At 37.7% G+C, this 18,055-nt stretch overlaps 1 protein-coding gene across 1 annotated transcript in view; it reads right to left on the bottom strand.

Annotated features, from left to right (window-relative positions):
- Dok6 (docking protein 6) overlaps positions 1-18,055 on the bottom strand; it is a 283,082-nt gene that overhangs the window by 80,770 nt on the left and 184,257 nt on the right. The window contains exon 5 of the mRNA XM_042693499.1: positions 14,521-14,710. Coding sequence (XP_042549433.1) covers positions 14,521-14,710 — 190 coding nt within the window. The remainder of the gene's footprint in view (positions 1-14,520; positions 14,711-18,055) is intronic.

Below are 18,055 nucleotides of genomic sequence, written 5' to 3'. Positions count from 1 at the left end.
TGCACAAGTATTAAACCTGTTTCTTTTTAAATAGCAAAATAAGGCAACCAAAAATGAAACAGATGAAGCTGAGTTCATTTATCTGACTAAGTAAGACGAAAATAGTTTTCACTTGCATGGGATTTTGGCAAGCTTGCGTGTCTTGCTTATTGTATTTAAAAAATAACCATTCTAGCTCTTCTTCCCATCGTCTCATTAGTGATTTCGAATCTCACAAGAGGTGAGGCGAGGAACCCAGGCTTACACGCGTGGGTATCACCACATTGAAAACACACGGGCCCACAGCGAGAGGGCTGACATTAACAGAGTTGACACCGCCCGTAGGAAAGGCCTCTTTAAGACAGTCTCATAGAGCCAGCTCTGAGGACACAGCAGCAAATGCTCTGCCGGTACAGATGACCGATTCCCCAGAGAGGGTCCCTCTGGGTGACTGCACTCAGCAGGTTTGTGAAAACACAGTCTCGGCAGCTGATGTCACAGAATCGTGCTGTGGGGGTTGAGGTTTTATTCACAAAGAATGACGGTTTTTGATTCTCTCCATTTGCCCCATTCTGCGCGGTGCAAAAGTGTTTTTGCTGAATGAAATCAGGTCTTACATTTGTGAACATCTGATAGCTTTCAGATCCTTTATTGGATGCATGTTATTTAATTTGATCCTCATAAAAGCACCCAAATGGATGGATGCGCAGATGATATTTTTATCAGGTGCTTCTGGAAGAGAAAATCAAGTTCTGGGAAGGCCACGTGGAGGCGAGCTTCTGCCGATGCAGGCGAGCTGAGTTGTTTCATTTATTCTCCCATGGGGTTTTATTTTTCATTCCAGGATGGTTCACAGCACAATGACCTGGGCATGCTATTCATTTAAAATTTCTAACCTAGTTAAGGGATTCGTTATTAAGTTATCCCCCTGCAAGCTCACCAGATAGACATATCTAAAATTTAAATCAGTGTTTACTTGTTTGTAAGAAAAGCAACTCCCTGTTGGCTATAAGTTCAGTATTTTTTTTTTGTCATTGCCTTAAAAAAATGTTCCTGGCTCTGAGCTGTATTTGCCTTTCTAACGAGCTGTCTACTTTGGTTCTTACATGGATAAAAACCAGCATAAAAACCACTACTAGAAGACACCCCTGAATCATCAGACTTGTCCATCCTGTGGGTGCTCCGCCCTTCCATTCCTGCCCAAACGCCTGGTTTAATTTAAATAATTTTACTCATTGTTTAAGAAATGTTCTCTGCAGCTCATCTTTCTTCAGTCAGCTTCTCTCAAGTTACTGCAAATGTTACTGCTAGGTTCATTACAGCTGGGTTTTAGAGACAATGGATGTTGTCCGATGTCATTAGTTTATTGGGGGGAAAAGAGATATGGAACTGATTTCCTTGATAAACAGCTTTGGGGTCTGAATGGAAGTGGCAGCTACTTCCACAGTGTCAACACCATTTCTGTCTCTACAGAACGGACAATCTTGGGTGCCCCAAACTTCTTTGGCGCCCTGTGTTCTGGAAGACGTTCATTTCCACCTTTTGGACTAATTGGTTGACTCTCCATCCTTGACAGCCTAACTGAACAATGATTACTGGCTGTCAATACTCTTGTCTAGGATCTTTCTGACCCACAATGCCTCCTTTGCTTTTATAATTTGGCTGCTTGCCGTTCCATGGAACAAACAGCAAGGGAATAGTTCTGCTGCAACTCTGCCACCTGGCTCCCACCACCACAGCATGGCTAACTCACAACCGAAACCCCGAGATTCCCAGCCTAACACCCAAGAGCACAAGGTGTCTGAGAAATTTGTGGTGCTTCAGGATAACATCCCCCGATGATGTCCAATTCAGACCTAGAGGAGGAGGGGGACGGAGGAAACTCCCCCCCCCCCCGCCCCCTGTGGACAGTGTGGTGCTCAAGAAGAGGCTGTTGAGCTATCTGAACCTCAAGGTTACAGCAGCCTCGACTTCTGAATGCAGAGAACCTAGCCATTTGTCCAGTCCCTCACCAGCATCATGTGAGTGTGTTCAGCCACTGGGATCTGTGGGTCACATTAGCATTATATTTTAAATTACGCAGCATCACTTACCCTGTTCTTGGAATAAGTAAGTCTCCAGTGTTTGAATTCTTGTATCAGAATCGCTACATTATGAGATAATCATTCACCGATCTGTTAATTCAGTATCCTGTGAGTGCCTGAAGGGCAGAGATGTGTGTGTGTGTGTGTGTGTGTGTGTGTGTGTGTTTCTCACCTTTATTTCTCTAGTTCTCATCGGAGTGCTTGATGAATGAATAAAAGTAGCCCAGAAAATAAGTGGGGTATCTGCTGGAGCTGTAACTACATAGTATAGGTAAGGCATGGGACCCCGATGTGAAAATTTGTATCAGGGCATCGACAATCCTGTCTTTATCTCCAAAGAAATGACACTAAGATTAAGCCTTTTAGGAACTTAGTGATTTTTTTTGGTGTGTCTAATTTGGTAAATCTCTTACTATGATAATGATAGAACTAATTTTCCCCCCAAGGACAAAGCATTAATTAAATGCCTTAGGAAACCGTTCTTACCAAGAAATGGACGCTCTGATCTCGCTTTTGCTCCATCAACTTTAAAGTTCAATACATTTTTATTGAACCCACACACACTTCTATGTGAATTGCTTTTCACTAATTGGTCTATAGGGAACACAATGACAGTTTTGTTCTTCCTTTCAGGCTTTTTAATTCTCTTTCAGAAAGTTCCAAAACTTTATTAATAGTCATTAAATCAAAGAGTGATCTCTCGAATCAAGGGGGTAAATGGTGATGTGAAGAGATGCTCAGCCTCTGTCCTGACTGACGGAGTGTCCCTCCAAAACCCTGGGCCTCGCCACTCTGGAGAAACTACTTCAATCCGCCTTTATCTGAACGGCTGAGCCATTCACTCAACAGAGGCGCACAGTTTCACATATTGACATTTCTGAAACTGGGGTGCATGTCACCATTATTCATCCTTTCTTGGTTGAACAGCAATTGGTGTCGGCAGGCGGTAACCACGATAGGACTGCTAGAAACTTTTATCTATGCTCAACATTTCCTCATTTCAGTGGAATTATATGTCATATTGGTGCCCCACTCCTGATCTGAATTATTATCCAGTTTAATTAATTGCTCCAGTCAAGAAATAGTTTAGCACAAGAGTTCTGCTTGCTGTCTAAAAAAACAGGATGGCATTCTTGGTCAAAAATATACATACAACTCAGTGAAAACAGATGTATGGCACAGGAATCCAAAGGTCAGAAGAAAACCTTAGAGTCACAGAAATAAATTCTTTTTATGAAGAAATGGATCCCATTAACACTAAGTAAAATGTTGTGAAAAAAGAACAAGCAATGGTATTGACAACTTTGGTCTTCCTGAAAGGAGTTAGATTCTGAGACTATCTTAGAAATTGCTTTCCTAACTCACACCTCAGCCATCTGAGTAACCCTAATGTGAGTATCTGAAAGCTTCAGAAGTCTGGTTTTGAATACTTGGATTAGAGATGCTCATTTGGTAACATCTATGGACATGTCCCCAAACTGAAAAAGATCCCAACAACTTTGATATCCAAAATACTTCTGGTCTGAAGACTTTCAGAAAGGCCCGTCAACCTGTGCAACGTGTGTACATACAAACATATGTAATTGCATGTGCATATAAACACACATATAAGGCATATTTTCTATTCACGTGTGATCCGTTATGCATTTTTTATGATTGCATACTACACTGCAGATCCCTCTACTTCATCTTTCCTTTCATTTGCTGTCCAATGGCAGAAATGAGAGAAAGGAGGTTTTTGTTTGTACACCTGGTGAAGAAGGCTTAGAAGATAAGTATGCCTGTCCAGGACATCACAGCATCAGCCAACACATAGCATTTTGTGTTAATAGAAATTAACCCTCTTTCCACAGGGACTATATTGTAATATTTTATACTATTTTACATTTCCAATTGTCACAAATCAGTAAGTGAAGATCATTATGTTGTGAGATAAGCCAAACTTGGAAAGATGAAAATAATATTTTTGCTCATATGTGGAAACTAGACCTACAAGGGGTCTCGACACCACAGATGAGCGACAACACTGTTAGTGGGTGGAAGCAGGGAAAGAGACAGAGGTGAAAGATGACTATCACAGAAGCACATTTTAAATATGCATCAAATTGCACACTGAAACTCAACAAAGACTGCTCAAGGGAGACAGAGGGAGGGAGGAAAAGGGTTAAGAAAGAGCAAGGTATAGATGGGACAAGTTTCTTCAAAGAACATTATAAATGGCTATGGTGTAAATTTCACAGTGAAGTCCATTTATATTTACTGCATATTAATGTGTTTCAAATCAAAAACTAGATCTTCTCAAGACTTTTAGATAGAGGCAGTAGTAGCCAAATTACTGAGCTGTGCATTTTCAACGCCAATTTTCTTATGTGAATCATTGTGATGCATATATCAGTGTCTTAAACAAGAACTTTATAACGGCGGCTTAGACTTACTTGTGTTTTTGTCATGCAGGCATCTGAACTCATCTTGAATTTGCTTACAATATTTATGAGGTTACGTGAAGTGAAAAACGCCACACCAGCAGTTTAAGGAGTAGTTTTGTCTTTCACGGGATACAATTGTACATAATCACAAGTCCTCTCACTTGCTCTACAGGGCGGATAAACTTGGGATATTTTCAGAGAATGAGCTTGCATGGCAGATTGGTTTTTTTTTTCTCCTCCTCTTTAAATGCAAAGTCAAAAATCATGGGAAGCGAGCCACTGTGCTGAGCAGATGGAAGACTCAATTCATCTCCCATGGAAAGCTTCGCAGACTTTCATCTTCTAAGCCTCACCTGTGCGTGTCATCCTGGAGGCCTGAAGTGTGTGGGTATTAAGGGGGCGATTGATGAGCTATGTCCTCCGGAATCAATGATCCATTCCCCACTGCTCATTTCTACACCTCAGTGGTCCTTATTCCCTTCCAGCCTCACCTGGGCGTGTGCTTCCTGAGGCTTACAGTGTATGATCATAATTAAAAGGGCGATTGATGAGCTCTGTCTCCACAGGAGCCAACGGTCTGGAGCTTACTGTTCATGTCTACGTTTGAGGAGTAACAGTAGAAATGTGTCCATGTATTTGAAAAAGTCTGCTAGGGAGAAAAGAGTGTTTTGACACATCCCATTTTATTACCTTCCAAAGACACAGACAATGCAAGATTTTTCTTTTAAATCTAAGAATTCATATCCAAGAGTTGTGCTGTGTAATGAATTAATAAAATGCAGAAAATGGTCTTCTGAGCTGCACCCACAGATCTGTCCATACACAAAGGCCAGCCTTATCTCTTCTGCTGCCACCCCTCCTAGTCCAGCTAACACACAGCCCATCAGCATTCCCTGTGTGCAGCATAAAACCCCCACCCTTGTCCCTCTTCAACAAACGTGAGACCGTGCAGGACTCACAAAACACATACACAAAATTAGGGTCAACATCCCAGTCATTCCAAGTCTAAGGATACCTCAATCTGGAAACTTAAAGACACAAAGTGTGCACAAAAGATATATTGTATTCATAAACTGCCTTGTTAAGTGACAACTCCTTTGTACAACTACTTAAGGATAATAAACATGAAAAAAATAGCCTTCAACCTCAAAGGCAAACATAAAAAATATAGTAAGATTCCAAATTGCTTTATCAGGAAAGAATACCTTCAGTCATCTTCTTAACATCTGTATTTATAGGGACAAGGAAGGCTCTTTGCATTCTTCTTGACACCTCTTTGCTACATGGTAAAAATCTTACAAATGTTTATGTCCTTTGACCAAGTAATTCTTGATCAAGAACACAATCAGAGATGTATACATCTTTTCACTGAGGGTCAGTACAGCCTGACTTATAGTTCATTTTGGAAACATCTAAACATAAAATTAATAATTGGCATAGCTGTGTATTTATATAACATGCATTAACTGCAATCTCAATTTTAAAGGAATCAAGTATTTGCTTTCAGCATCATTTTAAGTGGAAACAGAGTAAGAATCATATATATATATATATATATATATATATATATATATATATACACATATTCATTTAAACTACATTTGACAGAAATATATGAAAAAATTAAACATTAAAAGCTTTTATTTCAAGATGGAGATATTGTAAGTGATTTTAATCATTTCTACTTCTTCCTCAATGGTGTATATAAACTTTTAAAAGCACACAATATAAAGTAATGGAAAATCTCAATACTAAGAAAAATGGTGATTTATTAAGAAAACTTGAAGCCTCACCAGGTTATGAAAACAGATTTTGATCTTATCATGCACGGTTAGGGATGGAGAACTTCCTGTTGTGCCACAGCTTTCTGTGCAGAGAAAGCTAGAGGATTCTGTCTCCTTTGGCACCATTCTTTCCAGAGAAGGTGTTGCATTATAAAAGTTAATTGTCAGACAGCCATGACTTTTGTATTAGAAACTTTTGGAGTAAAATTTTCATATAATGTTATATATCAGCATCTAGTGAACATTTTAATGATTTTACACAAATGTCAAGGTATAGAACTTTGCTTATTATTATTGTTATTATTTATTATGCTAAATTGAGAATAATCCCAGGGCTTTTTGCATGGTAGGCAAGTATTCTACAACTAAAATCTCAAAACCCTTGAAATTTATCTTAAAAGTAAAATTTGTATATGTTAATTGCATACAACCTGCTGTTTTAGGATATACATGCATTGTGTAACAGAGGAATAGATCTAGTTAAGACATGCACTGCCTCCTGGATTATTAGTTTCTGCAGTAAAATGTCTTATATTTTCAGTATGTATAACATTTTCAACAGACAAATGTTCCATGTGTCCATTTGCAATTGATCTTCCACTTTCCCATCACTAGGTCAAACATTAGTTTGTTCTCTGTCACTACAAATTCACTTTATGTAGAATTTTTATAAATGTAATCCAACATATTTCCAGTTTCACTCTGTGAACCCTTCGTGGATACCATCCCATTTTACTACTTACTGTGATTTAGCCACCAAGTTACAAACTGATCATCATTTGGATTGCTTTCAAGTTGTTGTTTTTTTTTCCTGGGTGCTAGCCATGAGCTTTCTTGCTCAAGGCTAGCATTCTAACACTTAAGACTGAGTTGTACTTTTGGCTTTTTTGGTGGCTCATTGGAGATAAGAATCTTACAGATTCTCCTGCCCCAGCTGGCTTAGAATCTCCATACTCATATCTCATCCTTCTCAGATCTCAGCATCCATGTTAGCAGTTTATATACATACACGTGTGTGTGTGTGTGTGTGTGTGTGTGTGTGTGTGTGTGTGTGTGTATTTAAATCTTCCTGGTAGGAAGGGGTATATGGTGGGATCTGTGACTTTATGGCTGCTGGTTCCTCAAAGTACTGAGCAACTTTTCTTGGAAGCATTTCCTGTCAGCGCACATTCTGTTATTAATTTAACTAATTTAATTAATAATTAATAACTTAATTAATGAGATATTTATCTTCTAATTTTGGCTACAAGAACAGTTCATGGATTTTGGATATAACAAAGTTGTCAGATAAAGATTTTATAAATTTCTTCCCAAGCTTTAACTTGTCATTTCATTTTCTATACAGTATCTTTAAAGAGCACAAACTATAAGAAATATGTTCATAAGTAGGGCAAATTGACCAAAATATAAAATTTAAATTAAAAATAAAATTAATAATTATAATATTAAATACATGATTATACACAAGGTACTGTTTGGTTACAGAAATCCCTGGGGAGGAGGAGTGAGACAAAATGGCAGTAGGAGTGAATGTAATCAAAGTGTATTATATATGTATGTATATACGTGTGTGTGTATATATATATATATATATATGTATATGAAAAGAGCATAACTACATCCACTAAAACCTAATTTTAAAGAGAAACTAAGATTATGGGGATTAAGAAAGAGCAATAGTGAGATTCTAAGAAGATGGACAGAAAGGAAGGAAAAACTACTAAATCCATTTTATGAAGTCAGCATTTCACTTAATCCCCAACTAGAAAGTAGCTCAACAAAAAAAGAGAACTATAGAACAAGACCTTTGATGAACACAGATGCAGAGCTCCAAAAAAATACTTGCCAACCAAATTTAACAACTAATCAAAAACAAAACAATCCCCCCAACCCCAAAACACACTACGATGAAGCAGGATTTATATCAGAAATTCAAGGATCGTTCAGTGCGTGGGTATCAATAAGTACAACACATTAACAGAAACAAAAACAAAAAAAATCACTAATGCCTTAATAGATACTGAAAAGCATTTGCTAAAATCTATCATCCTTCTATGGTAAAACCTTTGGAGAAGATAGGAATAGACAAAGCATTCTTCAATATAATAAATGTCATTTATGGCAAACCTATAGTCAGCATCATACTAAATGGTGAAAAAGAGAAACCATTTCCTCTTAAATCAGAAGCAAGGCAAGGGTGTCTACTTTCTCCCCTCTTTTCCAATGTATGTACTGGAGTTTTTAACCAGGGCAATAAGACAAGAGAAAGACATAAAGGGCATCCAAATGACATGATCCTGTATTTAAAGGACCCTTGAGATTCCATCCCTAAACTTCTACAACTGATGAATAGGTTTAGCAAAGTAGCATGGTATAAAATCAACCCACAAAAATCAGTAGCTTTTCTGTATGCCAACAATAAGAAGATTGAGAATGAAATCAGGATATCAATTCTGTTTTCAAAAGTCTCAAAAAATTAAAACAATGTATCTAAAAATCAATCTAACCAAGAAAGTGAAAGATCTCTGCAATTAAGGAACAAAATTTTGAAGAAAGAAATTGAGGACATTAGAAAGAAAAGAGCTTCCACTTTTCTGATTGACAAAATTAATGTGAAAATGGCAATACTGCCTAAGGGCAATCAATGAATTATATGTATTAGCCATCAAAATCTCAATGTCACTGTTCACTGAGATAGAGAAAACAATCCAAGACTTCATATGAGCCCTAAATCACAAAAGCAATCCCGGATTTAAAAAAAAAAAAAAGAAATAGTGTCAGAGGTTATAAAATTTCACTTTAAGTATCACACATAGAGTGATAGTAATAAAAACAGCTTGGTACTAGCACAAAAACAGGCATGAGAACCAATGGAAAAGAGTACAAGATCCAGAAATATACCCACAGATCTAAAACCAATTATTATTTGATAAATGAACCCAAAACAGGATTTAAAAAAAATTCAGCCTCTTCAACCAAAGGTGTTGTGAAAATTGGATATCCACATGTGAAAATACTTATATATTATCTGTCACCCTGTACTAATATCAATTCAAAATGGATGAAAGGCCTCAATGTAAGACCTGAAACAATGTAACTACTACAGGAAAGAGTTAAGGAAACATCAGAATTTCTCAGGCACAAGCAGGAACTTTCTGAATAAAGTTCCAGGAGCTCAGCAAAGGAAATAAAGAGTTAACAAATGTGATTGCATCAGTTTAAGATGTTTCCATATGGCAAAGACATAGTGAAAAGACAGCCTACAGAATGGGAGAAGAGTTTTGTCACATAATGTTTAACATCCAGCATTGTACAAAGGACTAAAGAAACTAACCCCTCAAAGAACCAACAACCGGGCTGGAAGGTGGCTCAGTGGTAAAGCGCTTGCCTTGCATGCATGAGGCCCTGGGTTCGATTCCTCAGTACCACATAAGCAGAAAAAGCCACAAGTGGTGCTGTGGCTCAAGTGTAGAGCGCTAGCCTTGAGCTGAAGAGCTGAGGGACAGTGCCCAGGCCCAGAGTTCTGGCCCCACGACCGGGGGAAAAAAAAAGGATCAACAACCCAATTAACAAATGGGCAAACAAACTAAACAGAAATTTCTCAGAAGACCTACTAATGATCAACAGACACATGAAGAAATGTTCAATGTCTTTGGCTATAAAAGAAGTGTAAATCAAAACAGTTCATGTCACCCAGTGAGAAGGACCATCATAGGGAATACAAAAAACAATGTATGCTGGCGTGCATGCAGGGGAAAAGAACCCTAGTCCACTGGTGGTAAGAAAGTAAATTTGTTTAAACATGCTAGAAAAACAGTTTGGAGGTTTCTCAAAAACAAAAAAAATAAAGCAAACATGGAATCACCCTATGATCTAGCAATTTTGCTTCTGGCATTCATCCAAAAGATTACAATATACTGCTTTCCAAAGTGGTTGAACAAGTTTACACTCCCACCAACAATGCAGTAAGGTCCCTTCTGTCCACTTCCCCTCCAGCATCTGTTGTTATTAGAGTTCTTGATTATAGCCATTCTAACTGGGGTGAGGTGGTACCTCAATGTTGTTTTGATTTGCTTTTCTTTTATGGCTAGAGAGGTTGAGCATTATGTCTATTGGCCATCCTTCTTTCCTCTTTAGAGAAGTTTTTCTTTAAGTCTTTAGCCAACTTATTTTTCAGGCAGTTGTATCTTTGAGGATTTGTTGTTGGGGGATTTGATTTTTTGAGTTCCAGGAATATTTTAGATATGAGACCCTTGTCCGTTGTATGGCTAGTGAAGATCTCCCAATCCCTGGGCTTTCTATTGATCTTGCTAGCTATGTCCTTTGCCATGCAGAAGCTCTGAAATTTCATGCAATCCTGTTTTTGTCCCACTTTTTTTTGATTTGTTGTGTTTCTGGGTCTCTATTCAGAAAATTTCGGCCTGCACCAAGGAGACCTAGGATTTCCCGTATTCCATCCTGTAATGTTTTCACAGTGTCTGCTTTGACTCCGAGGTCTTTGATCCATTTGGAGTTGATTCTGGTGCAGGGTGATATATAAGGATCTAGGCTTTAGTTTTCTACAAGTAGTTAACTGATTTTGCCAGCACCATTTACTGAAGAAGCTGTCATTCTTCCATTCTATTTTTTTTAGCTCCCTTATCAAAGATTAGATGGCTATAGGTCTATAGGTTCATTTCTGGGTTTTCAATTCTATTCCATTGGTCCTGAGGTCTGTTCTTGTGCCAGTATCAAGCTGTTTTGATTACTATGGCTTTGTAGTAGAATTTGAAATTTGGCATTGATATTCCTCCAGCACTGTTCTTTCTGTTGAGGATTGTTTTTGCTATTCAGGGTCTTTTATTGTTCCCTATGAATTTTTGGATTGCCTCTTCTATTTCCTTGAAGAATGAGGTTGGAATATTGATAGGTATCGCATTGAATTTGTAGATAGCCTTTTTACGATGTTATCTTTCCAATCCAGGAGCGTGGGAGGTTTTGCCAATTTCTAAGTTCTGTTTTCGTTTCCTTTTTCAGGCTTTTAAAGTTTTCATCATAGAGGCCCTTCACTTCTTTGGTTAAGTTAATTCCTAGGCATTTTATTTTTTGTGGGGCTATTATGAATGGAGTTGCTTTGGAAAGCAGTATGGAGGTTCCTCAAAAGACTCCACCTAGAGCTCCCCTATGTCCCAGCAATCCCACTTTTGGGCATTTACCCAAATGATCACAAACAAGACCATACTAAAGCTACCAGCATGACTATATTTATTGCAGCATTATTTACCATAGCTGAGATATGGAACCAACCCAGATGCCCCTCAGTAGATGAATGCATCAAGAAAATGTGGTATATATACACAATGGAATTCTATGCCTCCATCAGAAAGAATGACATTGCCCCATTTGTTAGGAAATGGAAAGACTTGGAAAAATTATATTAAGTGAAGTAAGCCAGGCCCAAAGAAACATAGGTCCCATGGTTTCCCTTATTTGCAATATCTAGTACATGTCTGAGACAAGCAGAAACAGTCAGATAGGTTGATGTTAGGTGAAATGAACCCCAATGATTTTTTTCTTTCTTGCAATTGTTTCTAACATATTTATAAGATATTTCTTTGTTGCTTTGTATGTCCCTCCCCCACGGTATAACCCCTGCTTTCACTGTATTTGATGTCGGTATAATTTGTGGAGGGGAAAGGGAAAAACAAGTCGCTTAAATAGGGATATAGGTGGACTCATTGCTACAAAGTTGTTATGTCGAAAAACGAATATACAGCTTTGGCTGGGGTGGAGGTGGGGGATGGGAAGGGATGGGAAGGGGAAACAAAGGAGGAAGCTACAATGCTTGATAAGAAATGTACTCATTACCTTGCCCATGTAATTGTAACCCCTCTGTATGGTATTTTCACAGTAAAAAAAAAAGATTACAATATAGTAAAGCCCCTTGCACAACCAGGTTCCTTTCTGCATTATTTACCATAGCCAAGGTATGGAAACAGCTCAATGCCCCTACATGGATGAACGAATCAAGAAAATGTGCAATAAATAAACAGCGGAGTTTCACTCATTCATTAGGATTAATGGTATTACATCATTTGTAAAAGCATGAATGGATCTGAAAAAATATATATCGAGTGAAGTGACTCTCAGAGAGACAAAAGGATTCGTGTTTTCTCTTATTTGTGGAAGCTAGAACTAATTTATGAATATACAAGTAAATACATATAGGGTCACACGCAAATGCACGCAAATGTATTAACCAAAGTATGGTATATGCAGGAGAGAATTCAAATGGTTTAATTCCTTTGAAAACTAACTCATAGTCCAGAAAAAATGAATACCAGAAACCTTACTCGAAAGGTGGAGGGGAAGATCAAGAGGAGGGAGGGAGATGAATGAAGAGAGGAACAGGAAGGATAATGCAGTCATAACATTCTCTGTATGTCCTATGAAACTTGGAAAACAGAGTACGCGTTGGTTTGGAAGGATGGGGAGAACGATGAAATGAGAGACATTGGTCATGATTCATTATACTTATAAGCTGATTTGTTGACTGTAACCCCCTGTGTAAAACCATTTAAAGATAATAAAAATACAATTAAATAGAAAGAGCAATAAAGGGGATGGACCCAACTGATGGACATTATTTGCATATATGGAAAGATCACCATGAAACCTTATTGCACAATTAATTTATGCTAATAAAAATGAATGGAAAAGAAACTAGAAAAACCTAAACTGGGCAGGTATAAGTGGGTAAAAATTCTGAATAACCACTAAGAGGAAAGCTCTTTTTATTACTTAAAATCTTGAATAGAAGCCTATTAAAATTATGAGAAGTAAAGTGGATACATTGTTCTACATAAAAGAAAAGCAGGTATGTGTATTCAGGAGTCAGATACAGAGGAGGGCGTCTGGGTAATTACTTTCCTCAGTGTTGGGAGCTGCAAGCAAACAAATTTACCTCATTTCTATGTATCACACTAACTTTTAAGGCCAACAGAAAATGTACTGTGGGTTTTAGGTGACTGAATTTTTTTAAAATCTCTTTTTCATTCTCTAATATTTTGAAATAGCTCATTGTCTAAAATATTCATTTGGTTATACAAGTTTCTATATCTAAGTAGTTATGCAGAATATGATTACTTTTATACTCCCAATATTTGGTCAGATAGAAATAGTTGAGTGAGTTCACAAACACAAGAAAACATCTAAAGTTCTTTGGAGAAATAAGTGTCATAGGAAATTTAATATTTCCTTGGTGTAAAAGTACTCTAGATTGGGATAATTACTACAAGTTAGGCTTTGTCTCTTTTTTCCTTAAAATTTTAAAAGACATTTAACTTGCCTACATGGATATTATTAGAATCTGACCTTGAATAAATATTTAACAGCTTTGTAAGAAGAAAGTTATGTCTTAAAATTGCTACAGCAAGTGCAATGATGCCTCACTAATAATTACCTTTTAGGACCAGGAATTCACTTTAAGCTGTGTTAAACATATCTCCTGTGAGAAGATTGACACATTAAATGTTTTCTTCAAAAATAAAACCCCAAATCCAAGCCTTCTTTTGAGTCATTACAAGGGGCCACCATGTATAAAACGTTAGCTGTAGCCTGTATCTAAATCCATGTCTCTGAATAATAACTGCAAATCAGGCATTCGTTTCAGGCATTTATGGATTCCAACCGTATGCTATGCTGAAGAAATCAACAAATTTGCTCTCATAGAGTAGCTATAAAATCTGAGCTACACATTTCATAAATACTGGATTTGTCAACCTTCCTTTAGTCAGTTTGAGTTAATGTTTGACTTAACTATGAATATTATTATCATAAACATCTGCGTAAATAAGCTTATCTCAAACTGAAACAAGGTAATATTTAAATAATTAAAAATTATACTGTTTGCTTATAAAAAATTAAAAAAACCCATAATAAGTGTGAGGGTGTATTTAATTTTATGGGTATCCTAATAGGAGGATACATTAAAAAATGAGTATTATAATCATTCTGCAAGCTGTATTGCAGTATTAAAATAGTTTAATGCTATGGTAAGAGTAGTTTGGGTTAATTCACCCTCAATCAGACTTTTAAAGTTTATCACAGTATTAGTACTATCCAGAAGAAAAAACATTTTTTAAAACTTTTACAGGCAATACCACCCCCCCAACAGTGGGCACAACTTCCCTTCTGGGAGGGTGTCAGCACCCCTGCATTGGGTGGCATGTATCGGCACCCTGCACTGGTTGCTGCAGTCCAGCTTACCTGCCCGACTCGAAGGTGAACCACGTGGAATCCCGACCATATCTCCTCAGGGAGCTGAGAGGCCACATCACCAGTTTGACCTTGGCGTTGTGGATATCCCAGAGATAGATATTCTCATGAGTGATCTGCATTGTGCATTCACCATAAATATCCAGATTCGGCGTAGGCATGAGATACACATTGAATCGTTCTGCAGAGAAACAAAGGATGGAAAGGATTAAAGACGAAGCGCCCTACTGTGGACAGCAGTGCTGTACTTATTTGTACCCTACCGACATCAGAAGCCACGGTCATATCCTTGGTTGACACTGGCACATGATGCAAAACATGACTACTTCCTACTTTGTGTCAGCAAAGGAGTTCATTAAAGTACCTCCCCATCTTTAAGCCATTCACTCACCCTTTCTACAGCTTTCATTTGTACGCATTTTCCACAGTGAGGATGAAGTGGTTAAACTGATGGAGGAAAGGGATAAAAGCTAGGAAGAGTCTCTGCCCAGATGGGGCTTAACTGCTTCTTCACACAATTCAAGCAGACATCGTAGCTGCAGTTCCTGCAAGGAATGCCTTAGTCTCTCTATTTAAGGGAGCACTGACTCAATGTCGAGTTTGCCACATGAAGTATTTAGTGCGCCATCACAATGACTCACTAGCTACTGGAGCACTAAACACTCCATTCCGTTTGTATCTCAAAATAGACTGCCGCTATGGCCTAATTCAACACATGGTAATTGTAGAGCTACGTTACTGCCTTTTGCAGATCTTCAGAAATGGCCATCGCAAAGAAAATAAAAATAGATAACTTATTCAATTCCTGGATTTTATGGATTTATGACTGAATATACTATTGTTAGGCACAATTCTCATCCTTGGTTTGCAATTTTCTTCCTATCTCAAAGGCTACTGGAAGCTTCTGTAGCCTTGATTCCTATTTAATTTTGAAATGGAAAAAAGATTTGTAAATTCCAGGAAGTAAAGAACTTTATATAACCTATGAAGTACGCTATAAAAATTCTAGCTCCTAGAACCATATTCTCAGTTTATAGTAAGTGATCAATGAATATTGGTTAGCTGTATGAATAGAATAAATTATTCCACAATGACTACAGAATGTAAACATTGAAGACATAAAAAAAAAGAACACGAGAACCACGATCACAAAAGTTAATGAGTTACCGGAAGGTAGCTCTGTGAGTTATTATTTGATTTCAAGGATGACTTTAGAGGCAGGACCATTGAATTAATCATTCTGAAAGGCACAGCAATGCTGCCGAAGTTGGAATAGGATTGATATGTTTGGGAATGTTTTATCATCTACCATAACTTCATGAGCTTAAATGTGAAAGCCTGCTGGTGTGCAGCTGAACTGTCTGTAATCTGTTATCTGGGGAATATCTTACCATCTAAAGAGTTTGCCAGAAACAAACAAAACAATATTCAGATTCCAAATGGGTTATAGGAAAGCTTAGACTTTAGGAGCCATACAGCTCAGGTTAAAACAAAAGTGTGAATACCTTTGGACAGGATCAGGCTGTTGACCCATGAAACTGACATGCACATGCATTTCTCATTTATGTTCTATGCAAAAGATGCATGGAGGTCAATTTTAGAGCACACAATGGAGAAAGAAAAAGTCCACATATATATTCCATATGTCTTAAAAGTGTTGGATGCGTGCAGCCTGTGAAAGTATAGACACAGCATTCCATCATCTCTGTTCCCAGAGTTATTCCCACGCCCAAGGGACTGCCTATATTAAATTTAAGGGGCACAATTTGCTATCTGAGTATGAATGAGAGGTGAATCCAGTGGGTTGACCCAGGAACAGAGATAACCCTTGGCCATATTTCCTTGGTCAAGACCCTTGTTGCTGAAATTTAGCCTCTCAATTTGCATTAATCATATTCCACTGGCATGTAATGCTTCTCACTTGCATCAGTTAGATTTCTGTGGAATCTGAAGTGAGTGAGGAAAATGCTGCCCTTTTACTCCCTTGCCCCCCAAACACCAATGCCAGTCTGAAATAGTCAAGTAAACCCTTGCCCAAATACTAAGAAATAATACTTCTTCCAGAATGTCGAAATAATCAAACACCACTAACCAACAAGTACTGCTGCTTACAGCTATGCTGACCACTGGTGATCAGAGCTTGCTGTTTACTATGCAGAACATCGAAAATAACCTTGACATGAGTGTCCTTCAAAGGATGGTGGTACATGACATACTGCCCGGAGAAGAACCCAGAAGATCTTGTGATTTTCCCTGAAATGTCTGTCTACTCCAATGTTAGAAGATAAAACTGAGTAGTAATAGTAAACAAGAATGTTTTAAGAAGTAATGTTAAAGGAGGAGTGAGCAGAATTTGATATATTGCAAACATGTATGGAAATACCACAATGAAACTCTTTTCTACCACCAATGCATGCAAATAGAAAAAAAAACCAAGGGAAGAGTAGACACATTATATAGGACACTAGAGACAGTTATAAAATAATAAACAAGTGAATTTTATAAGATTCACATACTATAGGGCTGTAGAGATTAAAAAACACAGAGGTACCTTTATAACCAAATAAAATGTGATTGGCTAATTCACCCTGAAGGAGTTCTTTGGGACTGAACTCTAAGCTGGGCAAAACAAGCAACATTTATTTTCACACCTCGTTCTCTCTTTCTGCCATCTACTTTTTCTTTCTCTGGGAATTTTTTATCCTAGCACCTCCAATTAATTTCTTCGTGTCACAGTTTAGAATTCTCCGTTCTTTTTTTATGCTATTACCTTGCAACTTTTGAAAGAAATTATCCTAAAAATATTATTTTCAATTTTCAGATTTTTAAATGCATTATCCCCTAGTGCCTAATTTTCAAGGATTTCAGATTAATTTAATCCATAAGGATATAGAGAGAGACAGCATATTATTTCACATACCTGCTTTTCACCAGATTCTATTATTGTGAGAAAAGAATCCTGCTGCTTCACTATGAACAAATTATTTCTCTCTTTTTTTGTAAAAACACAGTGTTTTACTAAAAATTGTTAAGCCTTTCATTGGAAAGTCTATTTCAATATGGTGGAGGTGAACAGAGCGCTTCTAAAATGATTGTGTGTGTGTGTGTGTGTGTGTGTGTGTGTGTATCTATCTTCATGAAGAAAATGTAAAAACACTGTTAAATCTTGTCACTTTTAAAAGTTAAGAACCCTTTGATGAGATCCCTCTACACTTAATATTTCTGGTAGATCTGGGTTCTACTTATTCCCAAGGGAGTATGAGGCTGCTCCTCTGAGATTTTTTTTTTCGGTTGGTTGTGGGGCTTAAACTCTGGGCTTGGGCACTCTTTCCCTGTGCTCTTCAGCTCAAGACAAGCGCTCTACCTCTTGCGCCACAGCAGCACTTCTGGTTTTCTAGTGGTTTTTATTGGAGATCAGACTCTCACGGACTTTTCTGCCCTGGCTGGCTTTGAACTGTGATCCTCAGATCTCAGCCACCTGAGTAGCTAGGATTACAGGAGTGAGCCACTGGCACCTGGCTCCTCT

Source organism: Dipodomys spectabilis, unplaced genomic scaffold, assembly GCF_019054845.1.
Source record: "Dipodomys spectabilis isolate Male_0828 unplaced genomic scaffold, ASM1905484v1 ptg000169l, whole genome shotgun sequence".
Lineage (NCBI taxonomy): Eukaryota > Metazoa > Chordata > Mammalia > Rodentia > Heteromyidae > Dipodomys > Dipodomys spectabilis.
Note: the sequence above shows the minus strand (reverse complement) of the source record. Positions and strands in the feature narration are given on the sequence as shown.